Here is a 19,764-nt window from a genome sequence, read left to right as displayed (position 1 = left end):
CCTGTGGGTGAGCAGCTTCTTCCATCTGTCTCCAGTCTGAATCCATCAGCACAGCCACACTGCACTCCTGCCCCACCTGCCAGGTCTCTGCAGTACTGCAGGCAGCCACCGTTTCTATAGCGACACTCCACCACCACTATAAACACATGTACAGTCTCGATATGGTCTTACTTGACTCTCAGGTGTTGCTTACCTGAGTTACAGGTGTTGCTTACCTGAGTTGCAGGTCTTCCCATGGTACTGCGGAGGACAGAGACACATGAAGTCTCCTTGGTTCAGACCGCAGATGCCTCCATTCAGGCAGGGATTGATGCGACAAGGGTTCAGTTCTACAACACATGCAGACCCTTGAATACAACTCACACCTTTTGCAGGTCGTCTGATGTCATCAAGTCATGTTATGTCATCACACTGTTTTTAATAGGTCACTGTGAGATTTGAAGAAATGGATGTAACGTGACTGGAGGTTAAAATGGAGTTCATGGAGTTCCTCAAGGTTCTGTACTTGGACCAATACTCTTCACGCTATATATGCTCCCTTTAGGTAAAATTATTAGACAGCATGGAATAAACTTTCATTGTTATGCAGATGATACTCAAATATACTTATCATTTAAACCAGATTAAACTAATCAGCCCAATAGGCTACAAAATTGTCTCATTGACATAAAGACTTGGATGTCTAGAAATGTTCTCCTCTTAAAAAGCAATCTCTGGATCCAGAGGTGATAGCAAATTATAGACCTATATCTAACCTCCCGTTTATGTCCAAAATTCTGGAGAAAATAGTTTCAGCTCAGCTACATGCCCACCTGAGCAGAAATAATTTATGCGAGGAGTTTCAGTCATGGTTTAGAGCTCGTCATAGTACTGAGACGGCATTGGTGAAAGTTACGAATAACCTTCTTATGGCCTCAGACAAAGGACTTGTGTCCGTACTTATCTTGCTTGATCTTAGTGCTGCATTTGATACAGTCGATCATAACATTCTGTTACAGAGACTAGAACAGGTGATTGGAATTACAGGTACAGCGTTAAGCTGGTTTAAATCATATTTATCTGATAGACTTCAGTTCGTTCATGTAAATGACAAGTCCTCCTCCCAAACTACAGTAAGTCATGGAGTTCCTCAAGGTTCTGTACTTGGACCAATACTCTTCACGCTATATATGCTCCCTTTAGGTAAAATTATTAGACAGCATGGAATAAACTTTCATTGTTATGCAGATGATACTCAGATATACTTATCCTTTAAACCAGATGAAACAAATCAGCCCAATAGGCTACAAAATTGTCTCATAGACATAAAGACTTGGATGTCTAGAAGTTTTCTACTCTTAAACTCAGATAAGACTGAAGTAATTCTCGTTGGATCTGAAAAACTCAGAGCTAAATTTTCCAGTTTTGTAATGAACCTGGATGGCATTACTTTAGCTTCCAGTGCTACAGTGAGAAACCTTGGAGTAATATTTGACCCTGACCTGTCCTTTGGTCCACATATTAAGCAGGTTACTAAAACAGCCTTCTTTCATTTACGTAATATAGCCAAAATTAGGGACATTCTGTCTCAGAGTGATGCAGAAAAACTGGTTCACGCTTTTGTTACTTCGAGACTAGATTACTGTAACTCTCTATTACTGGGCTGTCCTAAATATGCCCTGCAAAGCCTTCAGCTGATCCAGAATTCTGCAGCCAGAGTCCTGACCAGAACCAGCAGGAGAGATCATATTTCTCCAGTTTTAGCCTCTCTTCATTGGCTGCCTGTTGAATCTAGAATAGAATTTAAAATCCTTCTCCTTACATATAAAGCCCTCCACAGCCAGGCACCACTATATATCAAAGACCTCATAGTTCCTTATATACCAAGCAGAGTACTTCGTTCCCAGACTGCAGGCTTACTTGTGGTTCCTAGAGTCTCAAAGAGCCGAGCAGGAGGCAGAGCCTTTGGTTATCAGGCCCCTCTCTTATGGAATAAGCTCCCAGTTAGTGTTAGGGAAGCAGACACCCTCCCCACCTTTAAGACTAGACTGAAGACTTATCTTTTTGATAAGTCCTATAGCTAGGGATGGTTAGCATCCCTTAGTTATGCTGCTATAGGTTTAGACTGCTGAAGGACATTTCCTGATACACTGAGCTTCTTCTCTTTATCTCTCTCTTTTATCCCCCCCAATAACAGTGTTGCATCATTAACATGTATGTCTCCTGTCTCAGCAGGTCTCCCTGGCCGGGAGTAGCAGTTCCTGTTGTCTGTTGTCTTTCTGTCCTCTTCCCCCCACACAGCAGAGGCAGATGGCTGCCTGTCCTGAGCCGGGTTCTGCCGGAGGTTTCATTCCTGTTAAAAGGGAGTTTTTTCCTTCCCACTGTCGCCAGTGTGCTTGCTCAGGATGGGAGATTGAGTTGGACTCAACTCAATCTGTTGGTTTCCTTATATAGGCTATTATGAATTGGCCTTCATTATGTTTTCCCCTCTGTCTGTAAAGCGTCTTGAGATGGCATTGCCGTGATTTGACGCTATATAAATAAAGTTGAATTGAATTGAATTGAATTGAAAAGAGCTGCTGGACTAATCCTAAATAAGTTCTGTTGGTTAGGGTTAGGGGGTTAGTGGGAAATTGTCTGAAAGCAGCAGTCAATGAGATCCTGAAGGATCTGCAGACCAGAACAAAAGGCTTGTTGCACTGAAAAGATCATGATGATGATGTTGATGATGGAGAATCTGATGTTGATGGCGATGATGATACTTACTTGTGTATTTGTACCAAAACTCCATCTGTGAAATGACAAACGTAGAGTTAAAAACTGCAAATACAAAACATTACCTATGAGCCAAAGACCAGATCCGTGTATCAGAACCTGCAGGAACAGGCCTATAATGGTTCTGGATGGGTCTGAATGGGTAAAAACAGGTCTGGATAGGCATAATCGGGTGGAACAGGTCTGAATGGGTCTGAACATGTCTATATGGATTTAAATTGGGCCAGTCTTAGGCAGGAACAAGAGGGGGCAATTCTCCCTCAAACACCTTGCCCCTTCAAATCCAATCCCTGGAAGTTTCTGTCCCCTCCAAACCGAGTTGTGTACCGACTGTACAGAATCTACTGCAACAGGCGGAAACCAACCAAAATAATACCTGGCCCACCAGATTATATTGATAATGACTGATTGAAAGATTTCTTCGTCAACGAGCAGATTCTGTGCTGATTACAGTGCTGTGATAAAAGAACATCATGAACCCTTTAGGATTGATGGACAGCAGATCAACTGCATTGGGAAAAGAGGATGCTAGCTATTAGAAACTGCTTAGCAGTTTTGCTACAAGCTTTAGCAATAAACACCACACATCTCTACTAGTTACAACAGCGTCCTGCTGCGTCAGCGCTGCTGAGTGAAGAGAAGGGAGTATACCCCAAAGCTAACTGCAGCTAGCTGCTGGGTGAAGAGAAGGGAGTATACCTCAAAGCTAACTGCAGCTAGCTGCTGGGTGAAGTAAAGGGAGTTTACCTTGAAGCTAATTGCAGCTAGCTGGTGGGTAAAGTAAAGGGAGTTTACCTTGAAGCTAACTGCAGCTAGCTGCTGGGTGAAGTGAAGGGAGTGTACCTTAAAGCTAACTGCAGCTAGCTGCTGAGTGAAGAGAAGGGAGTATACCTCAAAGCTAACTGCAGCTAGCTGCTGGGTGAAGTAAAGGGAGTTTACCTTGAAGCTAGCTGTAGCTAGCTGCTGAGTGAAGAGCAGGGAGTATAGCTCAGAACTAATTTTAGCCAGCTGTAACGGGGGGAGTAAAGGGAATCTACCTTGAAGCTAACTGCAGCTTGCTGCTGAGTGAAGTAAAAGGAGTATACCTCAAAACTAACTTTAGCTAGCTGCAAGGGGGGAAGTGAAGAGAGTTTACTTTGAAGCTAACTGCAGCTAGGTTTTGTGTGAAGAGAAGGGAGTTTAACTTGAAGCTAACGACAGCTAGCTGCTGGGTGAAGTAAAGGGAGTTTACTTTGAAGCTAACTGTAGCTAGCGGATGAGTGAAGTAAAGGGAGTTTACCTCTAAGCTAAATGTAGCTAGCTTCTGAGTGAAGCAAAGGAAGTTTGCCTTGACGCTAACTGCTGTAGCTAGCTGCTGAGTGAAGAGAAGGAAGTAGAGCTCAGAACTAACTTTAGCTAGCTGTAAGGGGGGAGTAAAAGGAGTCTACCTTGAAGCTAACTGCAGCTTGCTGCTGAATGAAGTAAAGGGAGTATACCTCAAAACTAACTTTAACTAGCTGCAAGGGGGGGAGTGAAGGGAGTTTACCTTAAAGCTAACTGCAGCTAGCTTTTGTGTGAAGTAAAGGGAGTATACCTCAAAACTAACTTTAGCTAGCTGCAAGGGGGGAAGTGAAGGGAGTTTACCTTAAAGCTAACTGCAGCTAGCTTTTGTGTGAAGTAAAGGGAGTATACCTCAAAACTAACTTTAGCTAGCTGCAAGGGGGAAAGAGAAGGGAGTTTACCTTAAAGCTAACTGCAGCTAGCTTTTGTGTGAAGTAAAGGGAGTATACCTCAAAACTAACTTTAGCTAGCTGGAAGGGGGGAAGTGAAGGGAGTTTACCTTAAAGTTAACTGCAGCTAGCTTTTGTGTGAAGTAAAGGGAGTTTAACTTGAAGCTAATGACAGCTAGCTGCTGGGTGAAGCAAAGGGAGTTTACCTTGAAGCTGACTGTAGCTAGCGGATGAGTGAAGTAAAGGGAGTTTACCTCTAAGCTAACTATAGCTAGCTGCTGAGTGAAGTAAAGGGAGTTTACCTTGACACTAACTGCAGCTAGCCGCTGAGTGAAGTAAACTGAGTTTACCTTGAAGCTAACGGCAACTAGCTGCTGAGTGAAGTAAAGGGAGTTTACCTTGACGCTAACTGCAGCTAGCCGCTGAGTGAAGTAAATGGAGTTTACCTTGAAGCTAATGGCAACTAGCTGCTGAGTGAAGTAAAGGGAGTTTACCGTGACGCTAACTGCAGCTAGCCGCTGAGTGAAGTAAAGGGAGTTTACCTCAAAGCAAACGGCAACTAGCTGATGAGTGAAGTAAAGGGAGTTTACCTTGACGCTAACTGCAGCTAGCCGCTGAGTGAAGTAAAGGGAGTTTACCTTAAAGCAAACGGCAACTAGCTGATGAGTGAAGTAAAGGGAGTTTACCTTGAAGCTAACTGCAGCTAGCTGATGATTGAAGAGAAAGGAGTTTACCTTAAAACTAACTGCAGCTAGCTGTATTGTATGGTACTGTATTGTAGAGTATGGTACTGTATTGTAGAGTATGGTACTGTATTGTATAGTATGGTATGGTACTGTAATGTAGAGTATGGTACTGTAATATAGAGTATGGTACTGTATTGTAGAGTATGGTACTGTATTGTAGAGTATGGTACTGTATTGTAGATTATGGTATGGTACTGTAATGTAGAGTATGGTACTGTATTGTAGAGTATGGTACTGTATTGTAGAGTATGGTACTGTATTGTAGAGTATGGTATGGTACTGTATTGTATAGTATGGTATGGTACTGTAATGTAGAGTATGGTATGATTAAATTTGGCAAGGGACCAGAGAAAACTACGGAGTCCGACATGCTCTTGGCAAAGTTACACACCGAAGCAACATTAATTTTAGTGACCTCCGATTGGCGTAACCGGGTGTCGTTACCGCCGACGTGAATTACAATCTTACGGTATTTACGTTTAGCCTTAGCCAGCAGTTTCAAATACGATTCGTCGTGGCCCGCTCTGGCCCCAGGAATGCATTTGACTATGGTCCCCGGTGTCTCTAGAGCCACGTTTCTGACTATGGAACTACCTATAATCAGGGTTTCTGCCTCAGCGGGTGTTTCGCCGAGCGGGGAAAATCTGTTAGAAACGTGAACAGGTCGGTGGTGGCCAGTGGGTTTTGGTTTGGGGCTACGCTTCCGCCTGACCGTCGTCCAGCCCGCCTCGGCTCCCGGCTGCGCGGGAACTGCTGAGGAACCGCTAGGTGGGCTAGCTGCCCTGGCTGGGCAGTGCTAGCTGCTTCCCTAACTGAGTGCGGAGCTGGGCTTCTAACTCACAGAGCCTCGCCTCCAAAGCTGCCAAGCTGCTACACTTAATACACCTACCGTTATCACTAAAGGAGGCGGAGGAGTAGCTAAACATCAGACACACCGAGCAAGAAAAGGCAGGGGACCGGGGTGTGGGAAGAGAGCTAGCAGCCATGCTAAAACCGAGTGCTTGAGCTGTTTAAGTCAGTAAACAGAAAGCCAAAGATCCCAAAAATAAATGCAATATATAGAACAGTGGTTTGGGAAGATATTGTGCGCTAAAGTGAGTGGTTGGTTAACAATAGATAGCAGTTAGAAAGAAGTTAAAGGAGCCAACGGCTCGTAGCAATCCGCAGTGACACACGCTAGGGAAACAGGAAATGACACAATATGTTACCGCAACGTCAGCGCCTCAGTGGAAACACATCAGCTTCAACTGCTGCCTGTCAGAAGCCAGGTGTGTGTGGAGAGGTCTTTCAGGGTCCCAGAGACCAGGTGGAGGTCCGTCTTTCAGGATCCTAGAGACCAGGTGGAGGTCCGTCTTTCAGGATCCTAGAGACCAGGTGGAGGTCCGTCTTTCAGGATCCTAGAGACCAGGTGGAGGTCCGTCTTTCAGGATCCTGGAGACCAGGTGGAGGTCTTTCAGGACCCTAGAGACCAGGTGGAGGTCCGTCTTTCAGGATCCTAGAGACCAGGTGGAGGTCCGTCTTTCAGGATCCTGGAGACCAGGTGGAGGTCTTTCAGGACCCTAGAGACCATGTGGAGGTCCGTCTTTCAAGATCCTAGAGACCAGGTGGAGGTCCGTCTTTCAGGGTCCTGGAGACCAGGTGGAGGTCCGTCTTTCAGGATCCTGGAGACCAGGTGGAGGTCCGTCTTTCAGGATCCTAGAGACCAGGTGGAGGTCCGTCTTTCAGGATCCTAGAGACCAGGTGGAGGTCTTTCAGGACCCTAGAGACCATGTGGAGGTCCGTCTTTCAAGATCCTAGAGACCAGGTGGAGGTCCGTCTTTCAGGGTCCTGGAGACCAGGTGGAGGTCCGTCTTTCAGGATCCTGGAGACCAGGTGGAGGTCCGTCTTTCAGGATCCTAGAGACCAGGTGGAGGTCCGTCTTTCAGGATCCTGGAGACCAGGTGGAGGTCCGTCTTTCAGGATCCTAGAGACCAGGTGGAGGTCTGTCTTTCAGGATCCTAGAGACCAGGTGGAGGTCCGTCTTTCAGGATCCTAGAGACCAGGTGGAGGTCTTTCAGGACCCTAGAGACCATGTGGAGGTCCGTCTTTCAAGATCCTAGAGACCAGGTGGAGGTCCGTCTTTCAGGGTCCCAGAGACCAGGTGGAGGTCCGTCTTTCAGGATCCCGGAGACCAGGTGGAGGTCCGTCTTTCAGGATCCTAGAGACCAGGTGGAGGTCCGTCTTTCAGGATCCTGGAGACCAGGTGGAGGTCCGTCTTTCAGGATCCTAGAGACCAGGTGGAGGTCTGTCTTTCAGGATCCTAGAGACCAGGTGGAGGTCAGTCTTTCAGGATCCTAGAGACCAGGTTGAGGTCCGTCTTTCAGGATCCTGGAGACCAGGTGGAGGTCCGTCTTTCAGGATCCTAGAGACCAGGTGGAGGTCCGTCTTTCAGGATCCTAGAGACCAGGTGGAGGTCCGTCTTTCAGGATCCTAGAGACCAGGTGGAGGTCCGTCTTTCAGGATCCTAGAGACCAGGTGGAGGTCCGTCTTTCAGGATCCCAGAGACCAGGTGGAGGTCCGTCTTTCAGGATCCTAGAGACCAGGTGGAGGTCCGTCTTTCAGGATCCTAGAGACCAGGTGGAGGTCTTTCAGGACCCTAGAGACCAGGTGGAGGTCCGTCTTTCAGGACCCTAGAGACCATGTGGAGGTCCGTCTTTCAAGATCCTAGAGACCAGGTGGAGGTCCGTCTTTCAGGGTCCCAGAGACCAGGTGGAGGTCCGTCTTTCAGGATCCTGGAGACCAGGTGGAGGTCCGTCTTTCAGGATCCTGGAGACCAGGTGGAGGTCCGTCTTTCAGGATCCTAGAGACCAGGTGGAGGTCCGTCTTTCAGGATCCTGGAGACCAGGTGGAGGTCCGTCTTTCAGGATCCTAGAGACCAGGTGGAGGTCCGTCTTTCAGGATCCTGGAGACCAGGTGGAGGTCTTTCAGGACCCTAGAGACCATGTGGAGGTCCGTCTTTCAAGATCCTAGAGACCAGGTGGAGGTCCGTCTTTCAGGATCCTGGAGACCAGGTGGAGGTCCGTCTTTCAGGATCCTGGAGACCAGGTGGAGGTCCGTCTTTCAGGATCCTGGAGACCAGGTGGAGGTCCGTCTTTCAGGATCCTGGAGACCAGGTGGAGGTCCGTCTTTCAGGATCCTGGAGACCAGGTGGAGGTCCGTCTTTCAGGATCCTAGAGACCAGGTGGAGGTCCGTCTTTCAGGATCCTAGAGACCAGGTGGAGGTCCGTCTTTCAGGATCCCAGAGACCAGGTGGAGGTCCGTCTTTCAGGATCCCAGAGACCAGGTGGAGGTCCGTCTTTCAGGATCCCAGAGACCAGGTGGAGGTCCGTCTTTCAGGATCCTAGAGACCAGGTGGAGGTCCGTCTTTCAGGATCCTAGAGACCAGGTGGATGTCTTTCAGGACCCTAGAGACCAGGTGGAGGTCCGTCTTTGAGGATCCTAGAGACCAGGTGGAGGTCCGTCTTTCAGGATCCTAGAGACCAGGTGGAGGTCCGTCTTTCAGGATCCTAGAGACCAGGTGGAGGTCCGTCTTTCAGGATCCTAGAGACCAGGTGGAGGTCCGTCTTTCAGGATCCTAGAGACCAGGTGGAGATCCGTCTTTCAGGACCCTAGAGACCAGGTGGAGGTCCGTCTTTCAGGACCCTAGAGACCAGGTGGAGGTCCGTCTTTCAGGATCCTAGAGACCAGGTGGAGGTCCGTCTTTCAGGATCCTAGAGACCAGGTGGAGGTCCGTCTTTCAGGACCCTAGATACCAGGTGGAGGTCCGTCTTTCAGGATCCTAGATACCAGGTGGAGGTCCGTCTTTCAGGACCCTAGAGACCAGGTGGAGGTCCGTCTTTCAGGATCCTAGAGACCAGGTGGAGGTCCGTCTTTCAGGACCCTAGAGACCAGGTGGAGGTCCGTCTTTCAGGATCCTAGAGACCAGGTGGAGGTCTTTCAGGACCCTAGAGACCAGGTGGAGGTCCGTCTTTCAGGGTCCTAGAGACCAGGCGGAGGTCCGTCTTTCAGGATCCTAGAGACCAGGTGGAGGTCCGTCTTTCAGGATCCTAGAGACCAGGTGGAGGTCCGTCTTTCAGGATCCTAGAGACCAGGTGGAGGTCTTTCAGGACCCTAGAGACCAGGTGGAGGTCCGTCTTTCAGGGTCCTAGAGACCAGGCGGAGGTCCGTCTTTCAGGATCCTAGAGACCAGGCGGAGGTCCGTCTTTCAGGGTCCTAGAGACCAGGTGGAGGTCCGTCTTTCAGGACCCTAGAGACCAGGTGGAGGTCCGTCTTTCAGGACCCTAGAGACCAGGCGGAGGTCCGTCTTTCAGGATCCTAGAGACCAGGCGGAGGTCCGTCTTTCAGGGTCCTAGAGACCAGGTGGAGGTCCGTCTTTCAGGACCCTAGAGACCAGGCGGAGGTCCGTCTTTCAGGATCCTAGAGACCAGGTGGAGGTCCGTCTTTCAGGATCCTAGAGACCAGGTGGAGGTCCGTCTTTCAGGACCCTAGAGACCAGGTGGAGGTCCGTCTTTCAGGATCCTAGAGACCAGGTGGAGGTCCGTCTTTCAGGATCCTAGAGACCAGGTGGAGGTCCGTCTTTCAGGACCCTAGATACCAGGTGGAGGTCCGTCTTTCAGGATCCTAGATACCAGGTGGAGGTCCGTCTTTCAGGACCCTAGAGACCAGGTGGAGGTCCGTCTTTCAGGATCCTAGAGACCAGGTGGAGGTCCGTCTTTCAGGACCCTAGAGACCAGGTGGAGGTCCGTCTTTCAGGATCCTAGAGACCAGGTGGAGGTCCGTCTTTCAGGATCCTAGAGACCAGGTGGAGGTCCGTCTTTCAGGATCCTAGAGACCAGGTGGAGGTCCGTCTTTCAGGATCCTAGAGACCAGGTGGAGGTCCGTCTTTCAGGATCCTAGAGACCAGGTGGAGGTCCGTCTTTCAGGATCCTAGAGACCAGGTGGAGGTCCGTCTTTCAGGACCCTAGAGACCAGGTGGAGGTCCGTCTTTCAGGGTCCTAGAGACCAGGCGGAGGTCCGTCTTTCAGGATCCTAGAGACCAGGTGGAGGTCCGTCTTTCAGGATCCTAGAGACCAGGTGGAGGTCCGTCTTTCAGGATCCTAGAGACCAGGTGGAGGTCTTTCAGGACCCTAGAGACCAGGTGGAGGTCCGTCTTTCAGGGTCCTAGAGACCAGGCGGAGGTCCGTCTTTCAGGATCCTAGAGACCAGGCGGAGGTCCGTCTTTCAGGGTCCTAGAGACCAGGTGGAGGTCCGTCTTTCAGGGTCCTAGAGACCAGGCGGAGGTCCGTCTTTCAGGATCCTAGAGACCAGGTGGAGGTCCGTCTTTCAGGATCCTAGAGACCAGGTGGAGGTCCGTCTTTCAGGATCCTAGAGACCAGGTGGAGGTCCGTCTTTCAGGATCCTAGAGACCAGGTGGAGGTCCGTCTTTCAGGATCCCAGAGACCAGGTGGAGGTCCGTCTTTCAGGATCCTAGAGACCAGGTGGAGGTCCGTCTTTCAGGATCCTAGAGACCAGGTGGAGGTCCGTCTTTCAGGATCCTAGAGACCAGGTGGAGGTCCGTCTTTCAGGATCCTAGAGACCAGGTGGAGGTCCGTCTTTCAGGATCCTAGAGACCAGGTGGAGGTCCGTCTTTCAGGATCCTAGAGACCAGGTGGAGGTCTGTCTTTCAGGATCCTAGAGACCAGGTGGAGGTCTGTCTTTCAGGATCCCAGAGACCAGGTGGAGGTCTGTCTTTCAGGATCCTAGAGACCAGGTGGAGGTCCGTCTTTCAGGACCCTAGAGACCAGGTGGAGGTCCGTCTTTCAGGACCCTAGAGACCAGGTGGAGGTCCGTCTTTCAGGGTCCTAGAGACCAGGTGGAGGTCCGTCTTTCAGGATCCCAGAGACCAGGTGGAGGTCCGTCTTTCAGGACCCTAGAGACCAGGTGGAGGTCCGTCTTTCAGGATCCTAGAGACCAGGTGGAGGTCCGTCTTTCAGGATCCTAGAGACCAGGTGGAGGTCTGTCTTTCAGGATCCTAGAGACCAGGTGGAGGTCCGTCTTTCAGGACCCTAGAGACCAGGTGGAGGTCCGTCTTTCAGGACCCTAGAGACCAGGTGGAGGTCCGTCTTTCAGGACCCTAGAGACCAGGTGGAGGTCCGTCTTTCAGGACCCTAGAGACCAGGTGGAGGTCCGTCTTTCAGGGTCCTAGAGACCAGGTGGAGGTCCGTCTTTCAGGATCCCAGAGACCAGGTGGAGGTCCGTCTTTCAGGACCTTAGAGACCAGGTGGAGGTCCGTCCACCGTCCTCCACAACATCTGCATGAGCAGCGGTGACCTTCTGGAGCCAGATGATGATGATGATGATGATGAAGAAGATGTCAGGAGGGCAGCTGGGGAACAACCAGCAGGAGAACCAGCAGCATCTCCAGGAACCGTCTGTGAGGCTGATGAGAGGCAGAGGATGGTAATGATGTGTTACTCCCCAGATCATGACTGCATTTATATCTAAACAATAAATAATTTGGCGAATGGGAAACAAATTGTGTGTCTCTATATGATGAAGATCTACAATGAACTTCTCTTTACATTTTTCTAATATAATTAAATATTTTGTAATTAATTTATTACCATACACAAAACACACGAAACATTCAGTAAATATTACATGACACCAACTACAACGTAAACTAAACACACACACACACACACACACACACACACACACACACACACGATGGATTTTCAATCAGGGACAGACGAGGTGGAGCCATGCAGAAGAAAGTTACACACTTTGCACTCTAATAATCAAACCAACTAAATTCACTACTATGTTTATTTTATATCTATATTTTCTCGTTCAGTCTCAGCAGTTCAGATCTGACGATACGATGCAGATTTACGGCATCAGTGGTAACCATAGTAACGGACCGCTCTCTAAAAACTGGTGCTATATCGGTATTAATAGTTTACGTTATAAACACCACAATCCTTCATCTGGACGTTCAGCAAGGATGAATGAACATACAGAACCTATAACATTCATCATTTATAACACATATAACCTGTATACGTCCACTACAGCGGATAAAAACTGCTAACAGTGTGCTAACCTACGGTGCTAACTACCGAGTCTGACAAATGGTCAGATCCATAACTGTCGTCAGGGATAGATTAGCAGGTTGCAGTATACATCACAATCATAACGGAATCATTTAATACTTACATTTATACAAATGAATCCCCGCCTGGACCGGCGTTAAACTCCGCCATTATTTACCTGGTAAACTGATGGAAAGTCCATCCTCTTCCGCTACGTCAGCAAAATGGCGTCGATTTAGTGCGCAAAGGGTCCATCGTTCCACACTGCATTTATGGGCGGGTTTAGGGCAGCATCCGGGTACTTTCAGAGTATCTTGCACAAAAGTCAGTGTAAACGCACTACACACTGAAACATAGTGCGCAAAGTAGTGTTAGTGCGCTGATTGAGACACAGCCGGAGTTTACCTTGAAGCTAACTGCAGCTAGCTGCTGGGTGAAGTAAAGGAAGTTCACCTTAAAACTAATTACAGCTATCTGCTGGGTGAATTAAAGGGAATTTACCTTGAAGCTAACTGAAGCTAGCTGCTGAGTGATGTAAAGGGAGTTTTCTTCTAAGCTAACTGCAGCTAGCTGCTCGGTGAATGAAATTGAGTTTACGTTGAAGCTAACTGCAGTTGGCTGCTGGGTGAAGTAAAGGAAGTTCAACTTGAAGCTGACTGCAGCTTGCTGCTGGGTGAAGTGAAGGAAGTTCAACTTGAAGCTAACTGCAGCTAGCTGCTGGGTGAAGTGAAGGAAGTTCAACTTGAAGCTAACTGCAGCTAGCTGCTGGGTGAAGTAGACAAAGTTTACCTTAACACTAACTGCAGCTAGCCGCTGGGTGAAGCAAATTGAGTTTACCTTGAAGCTAACTGCAGCTAGCTGCTGTGTGAAGTAAAGGAAGTTCAACTTGAAACTAACTGCAGCTAGCTGCTGAGTGAAGTAAAGGGAGTTCAACTTGAAGCTAACTGCAGCTAGCTGCTGGGTGAAGTAAAGGAAGTTCAACTTGAAGCTAACTGCAGCTAGCTGCTGTGTGAAGTAAAGGAATTTCAACTTGAAACTAACTGCAGCTAGCTGCTGGGTGAAGTAAAGGAAGTTCAACTTGAAGCTAACTGCAGCTAGCTGCTGTGTGAAGTAAAGGGAGTTTACCTTAAAGCTAACTGCAGCTAGCTGCTGGGTGAAGTAAAGGGAGTTTACCTCTAAGCTAATTGCACCTAGCTGCTGAGGTGAAGCAAATTGAGTTTACCTTGAAGCTAACTGAAGCTAGCTGCTGGGTGAAGTAAAGGGACTTTACCTAGAAGCTAACTTCAGCTAGCAGCACCGCGGAACAGTGGACCAGCTCTATACCCTCTTTGGGGTCCTGGAGGGGGCATGGGAGTTTGCCCAACCAGTCTACATGTGTTTTGTGGACCTGGAGAAGGCGTTCGACCGTGTCCCCCAGCGGCTCCTGTGGGGGGTACTCCGGGAGTATGGGGTACCGGACCCCCTTGTACGAGCTGTCCGGTCTCTGTACGACAGGTGTCAGAGCTTGGTCCGCATTGCCGGTAGTAAGTCGGATTCGTTTCCGGTGAGGGTTGGACTCCGCCAAGGCTGCCCTTTATCACCGATTCTGTTCATAACTTATATGGACAGAATTTCTAGGTGCAGCTGAGGTGTTGAGGGGATCTGGCTTGGTGGCCTCAGGATTGGGTCCCTGCTTTTTGCAGATGACGTGGTCCTGTTGGCTTCATCTATATAGGGTGAAGAGCTCAGTCATCCGGGAGGAGATCAGAGTAGAGCCGCTGCTCCTCCGCATCGAGAGGAACCAGTTGAGGTGGCTCGGGCATCTGGTCAGGATACCTCCTGGACCTCCCTGGTGAGGTGTTCCAGGCACGTCCCTCTGGGAGGAGACCCCGGGGAAGACCCAGGACATGCTGGAGGGATTATATCTCTCGGCTGGCCTGGGAACGCCTCGGGATCCCCCCCGCAGAGTTGGCAAATGTGGCTGGGGAGAGGGAAGTCTGGGCTTCCCTGCTTAGGCTGCTGCCCCCGCGACCCAACCCCGGATAAGCGGCAGAAGATGAAGATTTTAATCAGGTGATGGCTGGAATAATTGATAAAAGCATTTCAAAAGGTAGGTCCTCACTCGGACAGGGAAGCAATACACATGTTGGTGGAGGATTTTGGTTTAGTTGATATATGGTGAATGGTAAACCCCTCTACCAGAGATTACACATTTTATTCTCATTGTCATAAAACTTATTCGAGAATAGACTTCTTGTTAATATCCAAAACATTAGTGGACTTGGTGGTAGATTGTGAAATTGGGTCGATAGCTATTAGTGATCATGCTTCAGTGGCGTTACATATTAATTTAAACACAGATCAATATTTATGTCCTTTGACGAGGTAATCCAAAAATATACATTGGAAAAGAAGGGTAATTTTTGGAAATATTTGCAATTACGGGACTGTATCTTCAAAAGTAAAGTTCCACAGGAACCAAATCTAGTAGTGAATTTTTGTAAATTGCCAGAGGGGATACAGAAAGCAGCTGTATGATACAAAATGTTTAACAATTTAAGGCGTATGCGAGAACCTGAGAAATATTTGGCAAAGGGATCTAGGATGTACCATAAGTAAGAAGGAAAGGGATGAAATCTTATTGCACTCTGGTAAATTTGTAAAAGAAGCAGGAGGAATATTTATACAGTATAAACTGATACATAGGCATCCAGTGAAAAGATGATAAAACTGCTCATATTTACACGTGCCAGTTAAAAACTGTGCAGCTGCATTTTGTACAAGCGGTATGTTACAGCTGTCCTCAGTTTCACCTCATCATTCCTCCATCATGTATACAAATCATCTTGTGGCATTACCTGGCTGGGATTGGCTCCCTCTCACCACACCTCCTTCATCTGTTCTACTGATTCGCTGCCCTCCAGACCAATGATGACAGCACTCATTGACACCCCAGTATAAAAAGAGCTGCAACTCTTCGATGGGCGTTGTGGAGACAGCTTGCCCACTTAGAGACCGGCTGGTGCTGATTTAAAGCATTTTGCTAGCTGTTAGATTGTTCTTGTGTAGGAGACTGGTTGAACGTTTGGATCTGGCCTTAGTTTTATGTTTATGACTGTTGTCAGTGGAGCTGCTTCAATTTATTTGTACTTGTTTACATTGTTTTGAGCTGCACCATCTGCTTTCTCCTTTCGGCTTGTCCAAGCGTTTTGTTGTGGAACAAATTCCCCAAAACCTTTTTTTTTTTAAATTGTGTCCTTCATTCACCTAGCGAGGCGGGTCGTAACATTGCAGTTGAGATGAAGACGACAGACTCACCCAGAGATAAAGGGAGTTGCAGTTATTTAGACGGGTGATCACGAAGGCATGAAAAACTGCTTCAAAGTGTGGAAACTTGAAAGAACTTGTTTTCACCACGGATCAAATCTGGCTTTAAGCTTAACTTCTGAATCCATTTTAAAATCCAAGTTTACAATCTCTGGTTTGTAAAATAATTTCAAATGATCCAGATCTATAGGGGTACATCAGCTGACCCAGACAAAACACCACCACCTTTGTTTTGGAGTTATTTAGATTTTTTTTTTTTTAAAATTCAGTGTCATAAAAGATTTAAAATATCCTTCAGACATGTTTGGAGAAAATAGAGAGAAGGCTCATCTTTAATGGGAAGATAAATCTGGCAGTCATCTGCATAACAATGAAAGGAGATGCCATGTCTCTGAAGAATTGAGCCCAAAGGGAAGCAAATATATAGAAAACAGAACTGGGCCCAGAATGGATCCCTGTGGGACTTCATATGTTACTGGAGCACAGGAAGACTCACAGTCCCCAAGACAAACTGAAGAGGTTCAGTATTTTAACAGGAGCTACAACCATTCCAGAGTCACACCTATCATGTTGGCACAATGTTCCAAACGTGAGATTAAAACGTCATGATCGACTGTATCAAGTCCAGTAAAATAAGGATCACACAGTCAGAGTCTCACGATGAAACAATATAATCAAAAACGCACACACACACACACACACACACACACACACACACACACACACACACAGTATGCAAAATATCTAATTTTATTTAACAAATAAATCTATAAATACAAAGAAAACCGGTTTTAGCTGAGAAGAGGTCACATTGGCGCCAGGCCAGATCTAGTTGCGGACCTCTATCCTCAGAGCAATACCAGTAGGATTGAGGTGGGACCCCCATGCGCGACAGGTTTTAGAGTAAAGGCATGACAAACTGCAGGCCATTTCTTGGGACTCCGCCAACAACCGAGCACCACTTAACAAAAAATTGGCTTCAGCATGATGCCCATTCACGTTTGGTCTGAGCGGGTCAAACTGGGTCACAATTTAGCTCAATTATCTTTTCATTATAACATTATTATTCAGTTGTAAACAATTCAGTTTTTGACCCCACGCTGGGTGCCCTCGGCGGGGTCCGTACCGTCCTCTCATGGTTCTGGAAGATCTCGGCAGCCTCCTCCTGGGAGCAGGTTTCCTCATAGCACTCTCGCTCCAGGTTTCCTGGCAGGATTTCTTCCAGGATGGAGTTGGCACGGCGCCTCCTGGTGGAGGAATGTAGCATCTGGCTGGCAGTTGGCTGGTCCAAGAACACTGGGGAGGGGGGGAGTGGGGGGTGGGGGGGGGGGGGGGGGGGGTGGATTAATCATTAGCCAGGATGAATGACTCTGGTTGATAGAGACTGAAGTAACGCAGTGCTTGGAAGGTATTTTTCTTCTCAAACCTCCTCGAGATGTTCCACTCTAACAGAACCTGTGTGAGCCCGACAGAACCAAAGCCACTGCGAATCGAACTGCTGAACTCTGATTAGAAGACCAGTCAGCATGGAGTGTGAGAACTCAGAAGTCTGCTTGAGACTCACCTGAACACTGGATCAGTGTGGAACAGGTCAACATGGTGCAAAGGCTCAGCGTCGCGGCCGTAGACGGCAGCATGTTGTCTCCCTTAGTGGTCTACGTGTCCCCCCAGTTGTCTCCCGTAGTGGTCTACGTGTCCCCCCAGTTGTCTCCTGTAGTGGTCTACGTGTCCCCCCAGTTGTTTCCCGTCAGGACGGATAGTCCGCTGCTGTCCACTGGGAAAACTGAGGACAGCTGATCAATAACCACAGTTCCAATATTGACTAAGAGCAGCAGCTCTGACTGAGGTCAAAGGTCGCAACAGCTTCTAATGGATTGAAACCGGACCTGAAGTGGTAAAGTTAGCCTAACCCTAACCAAGTTAGCCTAACCCTAACCAAGTTAGCCTAAGACTAACCAAGTCAGCCTAACCCTAACCAAGTTAGCCTAAGACTAACCAAGTCAGCCTAACCCTAACCAAGTTAGCCTAACCCTAACCAAGTTAGCCTAAGACTAACCAAGTTAGCCTGACCCTAACCAAGTCAGCCTAAGACTAACCAAGTTAGCCTGACCCTAACCAAGTTAGCCTAAGACTAACCAAGTCAGCCTAAACCTAACCAAGTTAGCCTAAGACTAACCAAGTTAGCCTAACACTAACCAAGTCAGCCTAACACTAATCAAGTTAGCCTAACCCTAACCAAGTCAGCCTAACCCTAACCAAGTCAGCCTAAGACTAACCAAGTCAGCCTGACCCTAACCAAGTTAGCCTAAGACTAACCAAGTTAGCCTGACCCTAACCAAGTTAGCCTAAGACTAACCAAGTCAGCCTGACCCTAACCAAGTTAGCCTAAGACTAACCAAGTCAGCCTAACACTAATCAAGTTAGCCTAACCCTAACCAAGTCAGCCTAACCCTAACCAAGTCAGCCTAAGACTAACCAAGTCAGCCTAACCCTAACCAAGTTAGCCTAAGACTAACCAAGTTAGCCTGACCCTAACCAAGTTAGCCTAAGACTAACCAAGTTAGCCTGACCCTAACCAAGTTAGCCTAAGACTAACCAAGTTAGCCTAACCCTAACCAAGTTAGCCTAAGACTAACCAAGTCAGCCTAACCCTAACCAAGTTAGCCTAACACTAACCAAGTCAGCCTAACCCTAACCAAGTTAGCCTAAGACTAACCAAGTCAGCCTAACCCTAACCAAGTTAGCCTAAGACTAACCAAGTCAGCCTAACCCTAACCAAGTTAGCCTAAGACTAACCAAGTCAGCCTAACCCTAACCAAGTTAGCCTAAGACTAACCAAGTTAGCCTGACCCTAACCAAGTAGCCTAAGACTAACCAAGTCAGCCTAACCCTAACCAAGTTAGCCTAAGACTAACCAAGTTAGCCTAACCCTAACCAAGTTAGCCTAAGACTAACCAAGTCAGCCTAACCCTAACCAAGTTAGCCTAACACTAACCAAGTTAGCCTAAGACTAACCAAGTCAGCCTAACACTAACCAAGTTAGCCTAAGACTAACCAAGTCAGCCTAACACTAACCAAGTTAGCCTAACCCTAACCAAGTTAGCCTAAGACTAACCAAGTCAGCCTAACCCTAACCAAGTTAGCCTAACACTAACCAAGTTAGCCTAACACTAACCAAGTTAGCCTAAGACTAACCAAGTCAGCCTAACACTAACCAAGTTAGCCTAAGACTAACCAAGTCAGCCTAACACTAAACAAGTCAGCCTAAGACTAACCAAGTTAGCCTAAGACTAACCAAGTTAGCCTGACCCTAACCAAGTAGCCTAAGACTAACCAAGTCAGCCTAACCCTAACCAAGTTAGCCTAAGACTAACCAAGTTAGCCTAACCCTAACCAAGTTAGCCTAAGACTAACCAAGTTAGCCTGACCCTAACCAAGTAGCCTAAGACTAACCAAGTCAGCCTAACACTAACCAAGTTAGCCTAAGACTAACCAAGTCAGCCTAACACTAACCAAGTTAGCCTAAGACTAACCAAGTCAGCCTAACACTAACCAAGTTAGCCTAACCCTAACCAAGTTAGCCTAAGACTAACCAAGTCAGCCTAACCCTAACCAAGTTAGCCTAAGACTAACCAAGTTAGCCTAACACTAACCAAGTTAGCCTAAGACTAACCAAGTCAACCTCACACGTCTCTCAGGCGTCTCTCAGACGTCCATCAGACGTCCATCAGGCGTCTCTCAGACGTCTCTCAGACGTCCATCAGACGTCTCTCAGACGTCTCTCAGACGTCCATCAGACGTCTCTCAGGTATCCATCAGGCGTCTCTCAGGCGTCTCTCAGACGTCCATCAGGCGTCTCTCAGACGTCCATCAGGCGTCTCTCAGGCGTCTCTCAGATGTCTCTCAGGCGTCCATCAGGCGTCCATCAGACGTCTCTCAGACGTCCATCAGGCGTCCATCAGACGTCCATTAGGCGTCCATCAGGCGTCTCTCAGACGTCCCTCAGGCGTCTCTCAGACGTCCATCAGGCGTCCCTCAGGCGTCTCTCAGACGTCCAATAGGCGTCCATCAGACGACCATTAGGCGTCCATCAGGCGTCCCTCAGGCGTCCCTCAGGCGTTTCTCAGACGTCCATTA

General features: G+C 48.0%; 1 protein-coding gene across 1 annotated transcript; it reads right to left on the bottom strand.

Moving 5' to 3' along the window:
* Position 1: 1 nt before the first annotated feature.
* Positions 2–17,264, bottom strand: LOC306760311 (coagulation factor VII-like; the record flags this gene model as incomplete). Its single annotated transcript, XM_079246111.1, has 5 exons — positions 2–136; positions 216–329; positions 2,746–2,770; positions 16,754–16,923; positions 17,192–17,264. Coding segments are annotated over 5 exons (517 nt in total), but the record flags the coding sequence as incomplete, so codon positions are not given.
* Positions 17,265–19,764: the final 2,500 nt, after the last annotated feature.

This window comes from Telmatherina bonti (assembly GCF_933228915.1).
Source record: "Telmatherina bonti genome assembly, chromosome: 9".
Lineage (NCBI taxonomy): Eukaryota > Metazoa > Chordata > Actinopteri > Atheriniformes > Telmatherinidae > Telmatherina > Telmatherina bonti.
Note: the sequence above shows the minus strand (reverse complement) of the source record. Positions and strands in the feature narration are given on the sequence as shown.